The sequence below is a fragment of the Anneissia japonica genome, unplaced genomic scaffold (genome assembly GCF_011630105.1).
Source record: "Anneissia japonica isolate Jap-2015-1 unplaced genomic scaffold, ASM1163010v1 scaffold287712_len2945570_cov188, whole genome shotgun sequence".
In the NCBI taxonomy this organism is placed as follows: Eukaryota; Metazoa; Echinodermata; class Crinoidea; order Comatulida; family Comatulidae; genus Anneissia; species Anneissia japonica.
Window position 1 is genome coordinate 1753033 of NW_022704401.1, and position 14849 is coordinate 1767881.

At 33.9% G+C, this 14849-nt stretch overlaps 1 protein-coding gene across 1 annotated transcript; it reads right to left on the reverse strand.

The window, feature by feature from the left end:
• Positions 1-7239: 7239 nt before the first annotated feature.
• LOC117104628 (zinc finger protein 703-like) lies at positions 7240-10312 on the reverse strand. Its single transcript, XM_033245496.1, has 2 exons — positions 9935-10312; positions 7240-9406 (listed from the first exon to the last, which is right to left on the reverse strand). Exons 1-2 carry the CDS (start codon positions 10022-10024, stop codon positions 8162-8164), a joined length of 1335 nt encoding a protein of 444 aa, XP_033101387.1. The 5' UTR covers positions 10025-10312; the 3' UTR covers positions 7240-8161.
• Positions 10313-14849: the final 4537 nt, after the last annotated feature.

Below are 14849 nucleotides of genomic sequence, written 5' to 3' on the forward strand. Positions count from 1 at the left end.
CTAGACCCTCGTTTAGTGTTTCTTCGGAAAAAACCCCTAGGCCTATATGAATCCATATCTAATGGAAACAACATCATTCTCAACACATTCTATTAAGGTTCTTCTTCAGTAGAATTACATTTTCTAAACTTTTCTAACAAGTCTTTATTATCACGCAATAACACCGTTCTGACGGTAAATACGTGCTGTAGTTAAACACTGTAGTGAAATTAAGGGGCGTTTATATGAGTATACGGTACGTATTCATTTTACACACAAAAAAAATTCCCTCGAATATTGTTATAATTATTATTATTATTAATATTATTATTATTATTATTATTATTATTATTATTATTATTATCATCATCATCATTGCGATCATCATAGGCCTAATCATCATCGTCATCACCACCTTTAGTACTATTAGTAGGCCTATAGTGTGTAGAGTAGTTTTAGGCATACACCATGTGGTTTTTTTGTTTTTTTTTAATATCGATATTATGTAAATAAGCCAGCATTTTTATACACTATATATTCAATATACATAACAAGGCTATAGTCATGTTATTAATCGCAAGTTACCTTATAAAAATATCATCTGTAATGAGAACATCCAAATTCAATGCCTACTTTATTGTAAAATCAAAGGTAGCCCCCCCCCCCCTATCCCTCCCAACCCCCTCCCCGTCGGGGAGAAAAACCACAATTCGTCTTAGAGAAATAAAAAATTATGTATTTTCTACATTATAAGTATCGATTAAAATAAGCCTCGAAATCTCTAAATTGTCACATTTTCGGCTTCGCCCCTGAACCACTTTAAAAAGATTTTGAGCGACGCCCGACCAAGTCCAGTTTGCTTTCATCGGGGAAATTGACCTCCCCGTCAGGGACATTGGCCCTTCTGTCAGTTTTTTATTTAGTTAAAAAATAAATAAATAAAAGCCCCCTTTTTCCCCCCCAAAAAATGTTTTTACTCAATACCATTGCGCACGTGGGCGATAAACATATTTTTTTTAAGCTTCCGATATTTTTGCTCAAATCGAACATATATTTAGGCCCTAGGTTTATGACGTATTGTCTCGTTTGGAAAACAAAATTAATATCAGGCTCTAAATTAGATTTCCACCAGAAAATTATTAATTCAATAGTATCTGTCGGCTCCTCCCTTTTATCCTAACAGTAAACAAAAACTCCCGCTTGTCAACAATGAAAACTCCGATTGAGGGCGTTTTCTGAGTTTGTTGAGCTTCGCCGCTATCGATACTGATACTTTCAGAAATGCATCATTCAGTGAATAAGGACATCTTATCCTGAAGCCCTTGTTTATGTGATCGATAAGGTGATCGCTATTGTTTATTGTGATTAATTACATTTTTTTGTATTTTGGATTTTACAATTGTTATTTATGGAAAACACTTGAATTATGTTCATCTTGGACAAAATAAAAGTGAAACGTGAATTTGATTGAAGTTATGCGTGAATTTTGACTATGTTTGTAAAGTTATTTTTTATCATTTTGAACGAATAAACCGCCATTTGGACGCATAGCATTTTTTTTGAAAATCTAAATTCCAAAAATATAATGAAAGGCACAATAAATAGTAGACCTGCAATAATATTAATAATGATAATATTAATAATGCTGATGATGATTCATATTATTATTATTGATATATATATATATATATATATATATATAATGATAAAAATAACAGTACAACAAAAATTACAATATAATAGATGATGATAATGACATCAATATTAGTAATAATTAATTTATAAATTTATGGTTTTGATAGTGTACTAACATGGTTTATGTCATGTGTACCAACCTGTAATACAATTTTTGTTTGAATATGACTTTATCGGGATAGGCCTATATTTTGTTTGAGTACAGGTAGTTCAATACGTTCAATTATACTTATATAAAGACACTATTGTATGACCTATAGAAATTAGTAGGATCGTTTATTCAATCGGCTTACGTTAATAATAATAAATGATTGAGAAACGGGCTAAAGTATTCGGTATGCTAATATACCGATACTGGTCGTTGCCATTTTATAGTCTACTCACTATTGGCCCGCGTACATCGTACAACAGACGATAATTCATCATTAATCATTCGAATATTACCGATCGACATATCCATTCATTGATATTAGAAACGATTCTGTGCTAAATCATATTTTGGAACATCTTCCCCGATAGCTTTGTCGGTTCGTCATTAGGCCTACAGCAATCCCGTTGTAATTTTAAACATACCATCATTGAAATTTGCATACTGATTTTTAATATTGATTTAGCCATTGTCTGCCTATACATAACGAAGCAAACCGCCTCTCCACTCGTCATCTAAACCAACCGCATTAATGAATCAATCAAGTTAAGTCATGATACGAATTTACAGAAATTTATGTATGCGAGCTTTCTTTCTATAGATTTTGCTTATCAATATACGCATCCAAGAAAAATGAAATAAGCCTATATATATATATATATATAAATTCATCATATTTCTTTGATGAATTATATATAATTTAACAGTGTTAACGGCTATCTTGATTTATATAATATATATATATATTCATTTCATTCTTTTATATATATATGCCTATATATGTGTGTATATGTATATATATATAAAACCAGTCCCACTACCACTAATGATTACAGAGCCAAACCAAGGCAATATATATATATATATATATATATATATATATATAAATGTATGTAGGCCTGTAAATATTATATTATATTACATTATATTATATTCATGAACGACAGTAAACTGAACACAGTTGTCATCAAGCAATAACTTACACAGTTAAACCATAAAAAAGTGGTTTTTAAACAACATTAAATAATATAAATATAAAAAATATTTACCTCTGTCAATAATAGCCTATGGCGACTGTATGGTAACTTAGAATACAGATGCTTGACTGTTTACTAAAATTCAGTCAGATCTTTTATATTCATTTTTTATAGGACTATATATTTTAGCAATACTGTATCTGTTTCGCTATCCATTTCATGTACAATAGGCCTGCCGATACGTATACTTAAACATGAATTTATACTTTTTCATTTGAAAACTAACAAATTTGAAACACAGTATATATTGGTCAACGACGAGAGGCCATATTTAGTCTCTTATACACATCTAGATGTGTATAAGAGATATATGTATGTATATATATATTTAGATATATGTATATAGGCCTATATATATATGTATACGCATACATATATATATATACACACACACACATATATTGTGCCCCTCTAAATTTGAAAATTAAAAGAAAAATGGGAGAAAGGGAAAATTACATTCAAATTGAAGTCTAAAAGTGCCATTTCCGACCATCTAGTAGTGCCATACACGCAGAATATATTATGAGTGTATCAAAAAAATGTTGATGTTATTATAACCATAATTTTTATTTTTAGTACGTGTAAACCTATTTATCATTAACCGTACGGTACCAACAGAAGGCATATAAAAATATCGAACACAAACGTTTACAGTACAACAATAAACACAGCAATAAGTAACCGTACCGCAACAAAGAATATTCATTATCAAACATATGGAAAAAATCAAATACATAAATTTAACGACAATATTAGGAAACGATGACATTAAACTATACCAAAACACTGAATCCATATATTATAGGCGTCAGGCCTATAGCATCTGTGTGATACCATTATTATAATTTTAGTATAGGCCTATTAATTATTATCATATTATTATTGCCATTTACATTATTATTATTATTATTATTATTATTATTATTATTATTATTTCTATTATTATTATTAGGCCTATTATTATTATTATCATTATTACTATTATTGTTATTATCATCATCATCATCATCTTCATTAGAGACTTTTCCTTTCTTTGCTAAAAGCTTAATCTAAAATATACGGCTGAAAACGTAAGTTGCTTAATATTAAACGAATAATAAATAGGCCTATATTCCCAAGTGAATATGGATTTAAATTTGATATACCGGTATATTTCTTAAGTATCATTAGGTTTATATGTTGTTACTGATTATTGTTTAGATAGGCCTAATAAAATTCATGACCTATGGATGCAAATGCGCTATGTGATTATTTTTGGGCCTATAAGAAATAATTAAATAATGTATAATGACTTCTAATATTGATAGATTCAGAATGGGACAACAGGTTAGGCCAACAAAGTAAATATGCATACACAGTAAATAGGCATAATACACTTATGTAGGCCTACTTTGAGAAGCGCCACGAGCGTCATTTTTGGCGGATACCGGCGCTATACAAATGTTCTATTCTATTCTATTCTACTATATGCCCATCGAATTCTTATAGGATAAACTGCAACGTGTTAAAACAGCGAACAATTCCCAACTAGATCATAAAAATGTGTGGAACATAAAGGTAGTCAGTCATTCATATGGCGATCAAGATAAGATGCAAAATGATGTGTTGGCGAATTCGAATTAAATGAAATATGTAAATCCAACATTTCGTTATTACGGTATAGGCCTATAACAAAAACACATAGGAAGTGTAATCTATGAAGAGTAATCTATAGCTCACTCTTAATTGAAAACGAAGAGCATCATTTCAGGTTAACAACCACAATTTCCAAAAACGAAACTTTAGAGTATAGTACAGGGTACTGTGTTTCAAAATATACTTTTTTTGAGCCCTTAGCACAATAGCGGTATATAATAAAGCAAACAGACAGACGGTTAACTTTGCTTTAGGTTAGGTGTAATTTAACTGTTCCCTGGGTTAGGCTATACGTATAAAAGCAAGCCTAACCTATTGCTCTAGCTTATTATAGAGGAATGATAAAAAAAAATATATAGCCTATATTCTTCGTTCATTAATACTATAATATGTGCACATACTTAGCCTACATGAGAGCTATTGTTTGTTGGTTATGAATCCTTTTCTTCAAAATTCTTTCCTGAATAATGGAAATAATAAAATAATAAAAGAAAGCTTTTTATGAAGAGAATTCATTTATTTAGTACATTGTTCTTTAAAAGTTCTTGTTTTTGTTATCCATGTGTTAATGGATTTTACTGTGTATGTGGCTCTGACATATAATTAAATTCAATTTTACCATTGTATCTTGGCTAGTATCCTGATTATACAGTACTTCCATATTTTTAGAGGTGTTCTTGAATAAAATTGGAAAAGATCAAGTTTAAGGGTTGCTTTCATGATTATTAAAACTCGACTCATGAATCATAATTAGAATTCCTTTTCTTTGTTAGTGGATAAATTGCTTAGGATAATAGATAACAAATTGTGGACATAAAGTCTTAGAAAAATCTAATAGACTGTAGGTAGTTTAAACTGCTCACTGGTTAGAAAAGTAAAATCGATAGAGCATATGAACCGCAATTATTATTATTAATTATTATACCTCCATGATTAAAAATACATTCTTCAAAACAAGCCACCGTGCCTACTCTACACAGGATTTTTAGCTAGGCCCTTGTGGTTCGATCCTGACACATATTTATGGTACATAGAGTTATCGAGATGACGACTATCGGAAAAAGACTTTCGATCGCTGACATTGTCATTCAAAGGCGGCCTAGGAAGCATCGCACCGCCTTTCGTTTCGTGCTTTAAAATATCACATTAATTTGTCTCTGACCTAAATAGATTTTTACTTTAGATTTCATCAGAAAATGTGCCCACGCAGAAGAAATATATTATGGGCCTGTAAACTTGTCATCTTGAGCTTTATTCGGTATCCGGTAACTTATGTTTTAACCAAATATTCTATACTGTATTCTTTAAAAAGAATCTGTTTAAAAAAAAAATACAGGTAATAAATTATTGTTATCAAAAATGTAAAGAATAGCACGTTCATTGCTAACAGGCAATATCTAAGTAAAACAAATCTGTTATCACTACTACTGGTGTTGCTAAGCCGATGAAGATCGGATTCATAAGATAAATTAGATAGTTAAGCCTCTTCAAAATTATAGATAGATCATGAGTCGTTCGCCTGTCGCACTTTGCTTAAAACTGTGAAAGTGATGATATACGGCGTATACATTATAAATATACTATATATAATATTGATAAATTTGTATTTTATCTTTATAATCCAAGCACTGCAATAATAATCAGCTGTCGCACTCAGTGCGAATGATATACTGTATAATATATCTGATATTGTATAATATATCTGATAAAGGAAACAGAAAACGGGGCATATATATATATACTGTCTCTTATACACATCTTACTGTGTATATATATATATATATATATACCGTATATATATATTATATATATATATATATATATATGAATATGAATACACTAGGCTTTTTTGTATGTTTATATATACAGTATATTATATATAGACCTACATTGTACCATGGAGGAAGGCTTAATATTAATAATTTTGTATAATATTATGACATCATTAGCTATAGGGTTGTATAAGATGTGCATATTATAATTAAAAATGTAATTATTCTCGACACACAGCCTTGAAAAGTTGACAAAATTCAGCATTCTTAATCTGCTAAGGTATTTAATTTCACGTCAACGATGAATCGACATAAATTTAAAGACGGGATGGAGAGTGAAATTTTGATAATGAAAGTGCGTTTTCTTTTATATCGGTAATTCAAATTGGCAAGTGCCATTCTAACATCTGTATTAGGAAAAACCTCTACGCTCCCAATTAATGTAAAAAGCGAGATTGTAAAATACATTTTCTACTGTGCGCCGTACAATTTTTATCTCACTCCCCGTCCATGTAACACACACACTCCCCGTCTCCCCCCATCTTACCCATAAAACTATAGACTGAATATTATTCGTTAGCATGGTGTTTTGAGTAGTTCTGTGGCTGTCTGTCAATTAACATCTATCATTTATAGTTAATTACCGTATCAGTATTTTGTCCATCCTTCGATACATCGAATGACATGTAATTAGTCATGTACAGTATTATCTCTCATTTCACTCAACGAATTTATATTACATAGGGTATTGATGTAATGTGTCCATAGTGCTCGTGTCGGTTTTATGAGGTTTAAAAATATGAATTGTTAAGGAACGTTCACCGGCGGATGACATTTAGCAAATGATAAATCTCTTCGCTCGTCAACTCCATAATACTATAAATAACGCCATTCTCTGATTTCAATCTCATACTCAACTTTCACGCCATCACTTCACTGTACAATACAAATAATGAAGTATTCAAATCACAAATTAGATGGATCTCAACGTTTAATAACAATAATAAAATATTCTGAAATATAACAAATAGTATTGTATATTATTTACAACTGTACAATAATCAATCTGGAAAATCAAACGGAAAAGGGGGATTTTCCACATACATTTATAGAGATTGGCTAACGATCATAATTATCTTCTCATTAAATCTTATAAATATGTTTCAATTTTTTTCACAAAACAGAACAATTACACAAAACGATCACGTCGGACTCGGAGCTTCATAACTCATTAAACGAGTGTTACCGATTTTAGTTGAATCATAAATTTGTTACCGCAACGCCGCAATAGGCACGGACTAATAAATCATCGCAATGGCGACATGTTTATCACCAACTACGGAACATGATAAACTTAAAGCAATACATCACTGTTGAATTGATAGTCTTTCAAGCGTGCTACATGCGCTGTTTCCTTGTCGATTTCAATAGACTGCCATCGTAGTAGTGATGGTTTAACTGGATATTTTTTTTGGTTTCTAAAGGGGCCTGATCAATCATTCGCATTAAACATGTAACATTGACAACCCTTCAAACAAGGCGTATTTAAGTTAAATTATTACATGGATTAGCCACTACTATTTCCAGCGATCAGCTTAATGCAAAAAACCTAAGCTAAGATACCCATGTATAATATACGCAAGGAATATTTTCAATACACCATGTACAACAATAAATTAACTTTTAAATATTAACAATAACTGAACTCAAGAGTAACTCTTAAACTTGGACGTTAACATGTAAATAGCTTTTGATATTAAAAATAACAAAATTACAATTCAAATAAAATCAACTAACTCTTTTGATGAAACATACAAACAAATTTTGGACTAATCCATACAGACTTTTTTGAGTTGGTAGTCACAAACAATCATAATACTTTTTTATAAAGTTTTTTAATGAGGTATTCCCGTTGCAAACCGCGCCTTCAAATCATGAAGGGCATAAGGGGAATAATATGCACCAGCCGGCAGACTAGGGAGAGCACTTATGGGGGCAGTGAGTGAGCTCCTGTAAGGATGGTACCTGACCGGACTTAGTGGTGATGCATGTCCAGATTTAAGTCCAAGTGCTGGTGCTGATGGATGATATTGCATATAATAAGCTCCTAGCTGGGCACTCAACGATGCAGCAAGGGGTGAACTTGGCGTTGTTTCATTTGTGTGCGAACGCAGATGTTGAAGAAGTTCCTCGCTGCTAGCAAATCGTTTTCCACAACTTGTTGTTCCAGACACCCAATTACAAACGTGGTCACCCGTTGAGGCAGGTGGTAGTCCTGGGTGGGGTGTGTACAGGTAAGAAGCTGCACTTGACATACTTGTTGGTAAAGGGTAGGCAGGTAAAGCACCACCAAACGGTAAGGCTACAGGTATAGCTCCACTAAGTCCAACACCAATGGGGTCATGGCGACACTGGGTACAAGATGAAGAGTTTATTTGTGGTGTTTGTTGGCAATTTGTACAATAAGGATCTCTACAGATTGGCATCAAAGTTGTGGCACCATCGGCCGTTTTCACACGTGCGTACGCAGCCGCGTATGGTGACGTTGGTGAAATATGTCCTTCGTGGTGGTGTTTGTGCGATAATGGGTCGCACGGAATGTGTCCAACAATTTGCGAGTGACAACCGCACGGCGCAACAGCAGCGGTTGGCGAAAGATGTCCATGTTTGTAAGAAATATGACTAGCTGTAGACAAGGCTGGTAGGGGTGTTGTTACAGCTTTTAATAAACCCTCTCGCGAGGCATCACATCCGCTGTGAGATGAATGTTCTTTATCAGGGGTTGAATGGCTTGATGGAATAGGCGACACCGCTTTTGGCTTCAGTGTAGGCGAGCATGAATTGCTTCGCATTGGTTTTGAGTCATTCACGGGCGGCGAAGACGCACTTTTACGTGCTTGGTTGTTAGGAAATCCAATCTTCATAATAGTTGCATCTCCTTCGCGTTTTTCCGACTGTTTATATGGTTTAAAAGATGAGCATTTGTCATCAATAGGAGCTGTAGGCTTCTCCGGCGAACTTTTACCATTTTGAGACTCGTAAACGGGCTTGTTATCAACATTGTTGTGTGGTGGATCTGGTTTGCCGATGCTGCTACATGTTTGAGCCAGCAAAGCCAAAGGACTTTTCTTCGCATCAAGCTAAAATAGATAAAAAATGAGAAATTGTAAATTAATTGGCTAGCGGTTAAAAACAGCAAGTACAAACTGATAGAGCGAAAGAATTGAAAGAATATTGGCTATGTTTCAAGTTTTGGCATTAGCACGTAATGTTGGAAGAAAAAAAGTGAGTGATGTTGGCGATGAAAGTTAAGATTGACAGGTACAACTTTGATGTACATTATGACAGGTAACTGGTGATATATGAGAGCAAGGTTATACTTCAATCAACACACTGTGTCCTTATAATATGTATTGATAGCTTAAAGTTAACAAAAATTATTTTAAGTTTATAAAAATTCCATAAGGTTGTATCATGATATTCTTTCCAACTAAACAATAATTAATGTACGTCAGCTAATGTTTTATTATACCGAAAAGTTAAGCCGATGTACAGCCGATTAGTAAAATATAGCCTATCATACTACTATATATAGGCCTAGAATTAATATCTACAATGTTGTAAACTATTGTTACAACCTATGAATAATCATGAAAATATAGACTTACCGATGGAAGAGGGTCGAGTGGTTGTAAGTACTCAGTATGCATATACGTTTGAGTACGAGTTGACGATAGCATATTTGAAACTAGCTTCATTTGGGTAAGTTAGAAAGACGGAGTTGATTCGATACGTTCTCAGCGCTCTCTAGTCACAGAATGAGGTCTATACGGCCTGCCTGGCTGATTACACTACGTCGACAGCCTTTCAATAACTGGTGATCCGATAGCGTTGGGCGTTTGAATGAGAATGCTTAGTCCGTTGAAAGCCACACAAGCCCTCCTCTACGTATGCCGCCCTTCTAGACAACAGACAAAAACACAAATTTGCCGACAACACTTCAAGTCAAACACTGAATTTACAGCAGGAGATGAAGAAAATTTGCCGCAAGCCAATCAGCGAGGCGCTAAGCTAGCGAAGCGCGGTCTGATTGGCCATTGTCACTTGGTAGCTGTCACGAGCTAAAAATGATTGATGCACACTGACAAGGGCTGTCGACACACAGCCAATCAGCGATTAGCTTTGAAACACGCGTTGGCATCTGGCCAGTAGTGAAAGCCAGACGATAATCCATCAACTTCATGTCAACCTTGTCAATTTCGGCTGATTTATGTCGGGTTTTTGTTGTTGATAACATGGCCTGAGTAATTTGAAAAACGGCTTTTGAAAAGGGCTATGATTCTCAGAGATAAATCGTTCTCATAATCGCAATTAAAGAGTAACAACAAAGGGCGCCGCTCACGGTTTGAATGACAAGACTAGTTGTTGGTAGCTAGTATTTCTGTCGGTGGAGCTTCGAAGGTCAGACGGCCTTTGTACTAGCTTTACTGTTGTCTTCCAGGTCGGGGGTATTGAGTTGAGCTGTCGGAGGACTTCAAAGAGGCAACTTGCTGTGGCTATGCTTGCCTGTTATCAATCAATCAATCGGAGCTGGCTGTAGAGTGCGTAAGATTGACAGGACGTGGAAGGAGATGACAACCATAGTGTGACGGATAATGAAAATTAGCGGCGACTTCAAAGTAATGCTGGTCGAGCTAAAATGTTGTTCAGAGCGATAAGTGCCATCGGGTAGGATTTTTTTTTATCGCTGGCGGTCCAGCACTGAAAGATAAAGCAATTCAAAGCTGAAGTGCTGGAGACGACAGCCCGTAAACATGAAAACCTCCTGTTTTCCGATTAACTAGGACATTCAAGATTTTCTTGGCCACACAAAATGACGGAGAGCCGAATCCATACGAAAATCATAGGAGCGGGCGCTATGTTTCATAAACGCAGCATCATATCGCCTAAATTCAGACAGAATGATTAGACCTAATTTAAAAATTTAAACATTTAAAAATACATACCATACACGATGATTGATAAAGGTTCATCACGTCTTATCGGACGGTGGTCCACTCAGCATGGAATCCCAACTACAATAATGAACTTTTATTCAAAATAAGAATTTGTTTAGCTGAACAGTATAGGTCTATTATAAATCTCAGCAAGCCTACTTAATTTTAACTTTATATATTGTTTTATTATCCTTTTCTTGACTAATTTATTCATACTATCAATAAATAGGCCTAATTATAGTCATACTTGTATTTTATTATAATTTTATTTCTTTCATTCTTTCTTTATTCAATTTCAAATGCCTTACATAAAATTTCAATCACCAAAAAAAAATATTTAAAACATTTAAGGCAGATAGGGAGCTAGCACAGACACGGAGTCCATCAACAGCTAGAACATTACAGATAAAAATTAAACAAATGAAAAAGAATAAAGGAAAAACAAAACAAAAACAACAACTATAGTCCAATACTTAAAGGTAATTTCTTATGAAATTTCATTTGTCACTATGCAATGCGATCATGAAACTGCATTTATTCCAACTGTCCATCAAATTCACTTGCGTATCACTGCGTTGAGAAATTATTCTATTTCACGTTTCGCTGCTTATATATTAACTTACTTTTAGAGTTGTTTTACTGTATGTGAAAGCACTAACTTATGAAAATATAATTTGCAATGACACCACATGCACGCGGATAATCATCTCGCTGTTTTTAGTCGCAGACACTCACTCTCGCTTAATTTAATTTAAACCTTAATGAGGAGAAATGCTGCTTCAAAGAAGATGACACATCAACATAGATAACAGTATATACTTTCGATTGTCACATGATAACTATAAACTTTCTTATTTCCATTCAAATGCATAAAAGGAAGATTCGTTTCTGACACATCGAAATAATGAAAAATACAGCAGTGTTAAACAAAACAGATTCCGAATAACATATTCTTATTACCGGTTATTATTAATCTTGTCACTTTCGCGACTGGCTAGTTTAAACTCTCATTTGGAACAGGTAACGACAGATGGAATTTTGGCTAATTATTGGCGCTTCAAATTCCTCGGTGAACGCATTTTCTCTAGGCCCTGTTCGGTGACTTCCTCTCAGGAGAATCCCAAGACACATAGGGTGTATGTGCTCGCGAGCCTGTGACTTAGCGATATGCTTTCCCTAGAAATTCAACATGCTAAAAAAAAGTCCTAGCACATAGTAGCACAAGTGATCTAAACCAAGAAAATCTGTCGACCCAGCTCGAATATAAAATTCTTGTGTATGACGATAATTACTAAAAACAACACTGTCAAAAAAGTGCGATAAGGTTTTATTGGTTGTGATTAGTCCGTAGAGCTATTGAATTAGACTACACTTCAAATTTCCGTCGTACATGTTCAAGCTTTCACATAAATTTCTGAAAATGCTATGGAATTACAAATGACCGGTTAAATAACTTGTTTAAAAAGCACCATAAATATATTTGACATGTTCATTAACAGGTACTTATGTGCGAAAAGGTTTTTTTTTTCCTAAATAAAATATGACTTGAGTAATGACCATGTTTGGTTCGTGATAACACGAAGTCTCACCGTGGTAACGTGGCTTTAGAGCAGGGAATAAATTTTGTTACCAAGCTCATAGGCCTACGGACGTGTCGCAGTCACGCAGCTTCGCTTGTCATGAGCAAACACAGGTTAAACTCTTGTATTTCCCACTGCTCCGGGGAAACACAGTACATTTGAGTGTAATTTATCCTCACTGTTCACAATAATTTAATAAATCTAAACTTCTTTCTAAGACGATGATTTTAGAATATTTTATTTATGAGTAGGCCAGTTCAAACACCTATTCAATTGTAAGGTTTCAGTGTGCTGAAATCAATATGTACATGGACTTTGATATCTATGAAACTACAGTTATATCATAGGCCTTAAGTACAATAATATTAATGATAATACATTAGATTTATAACAGCCTACACCAAGAACACCCCAGCGCTGAATAATTATAAATAATGAATGACTGATTCAATTCAATTTTTGACACACACGTATAATATTTTAAATTCCGGTTGTTTGTTCACAGTTTAAAAATAAAAGTATTCTTATAAAAACAATTACATATTAAAACACACATGTGTTCTTTTTTATGATTACATTTATTTACAAAGCTTACTTGGTGGTTTTTTTTAACTAATGGAATGAAAATTATAGCATACGGTTATTATTTCCAATAGGCCTATCGTCGTATTATTATACAAAATAGGCATTCCTGTATAACGGATGTATAAAACCTTGGTATAACATTATCTTTCCGTTAAAGTACAGTACATAGTCTTTCTCTTATACACATCTAGATGTGTATAAGAGACAGCATATCTCCTAATCCATTCAGAGCACATATTATGATAAATGCTTTGAAGACATCCGACACAATATAGACTATTTTATCTGAAGAGTGCTGCACCACGCATGTGTAGCACGAGACTAAATAGTAATAAATATGTCTAATCAAAGCTACTGTTGAACCTCTCATTTTTTGTCTATATATATATATATATATTTGATTTATACAATGTTATCTACATACTATATCTGTGGATCCGTCTGTTCGTTTATTTTGTGTATTGCACGTGATGGTGCATATGGCGTAATTATGTCTATAGCACCAGAAAATTCCAACCAGGTATGACTATTATTTACTGGTAGTAGTAATAAAGAAAAGAAAACAGGAACTTGATAATAATACATAATGCATTTTTCCTTCTGCCTAATCTTACTTTGTTTCAGTTTGAGTTGCGGTTTGTTCTGTTTTTTTTTTTGTTTTGTTTTGTTTTTTTTGTTTTTTTTTAAATAATATGGAGGTATATCATATTGGTATAACACCGTACACTATGGATCTCTAGGCCTATCTGACTCTCTCAAAGAAATGCGGGCAAGGGCTCAGTTATAAGTCCTGGATGAAATAATTTATCTGGTTGTAGACAAATGTAAGTACTGTATGCAGTGGCGTATATAGAAGTCTTGAAATGTCAGGGGGTGATGGGGAGCGAAGGTGAAGTGGGGGGCGCAGTGGCGGATCCAGGAATTCAAAATAGAGGGTGCCCGGGGAGGCACATTCACAGACGGAGGATCTATACCACCTCAATCCCACCATATAGTTGGGGCTGATAAGAAAATTTGTGATTATGGCACCTCTAGATGGCCGGAAATTGGACTCTCAGAACAAATTTGAATATAATTTTCTTTAGGCCTATAGCTCCATTAAAAATTAAAAAAAAAATTGAACAATTTAGGGTGCATATGGCGCGATTCAATCATAGTTTTGAATTTCAAATTCAGGGCTACGTAAATACCAAAATCGGCTAACAAAACAAGGTAAACTTTCCACACAATTGTTGGGGCTGAGAATAAGAATATTAATGATTATGGCACCTCTAGTTGACTGGAAATGGAACTATCAGACTTAAATTTGAATAAAATTTTTCCCTTTTTATCTCTAATTTTTATGTAGGGCCTAATTTAAAAAAATCGAAGAGGGGGGGGGGGGCAGAGTGTGGGTGGTTTAGTCTTCTTCTGAATCCACC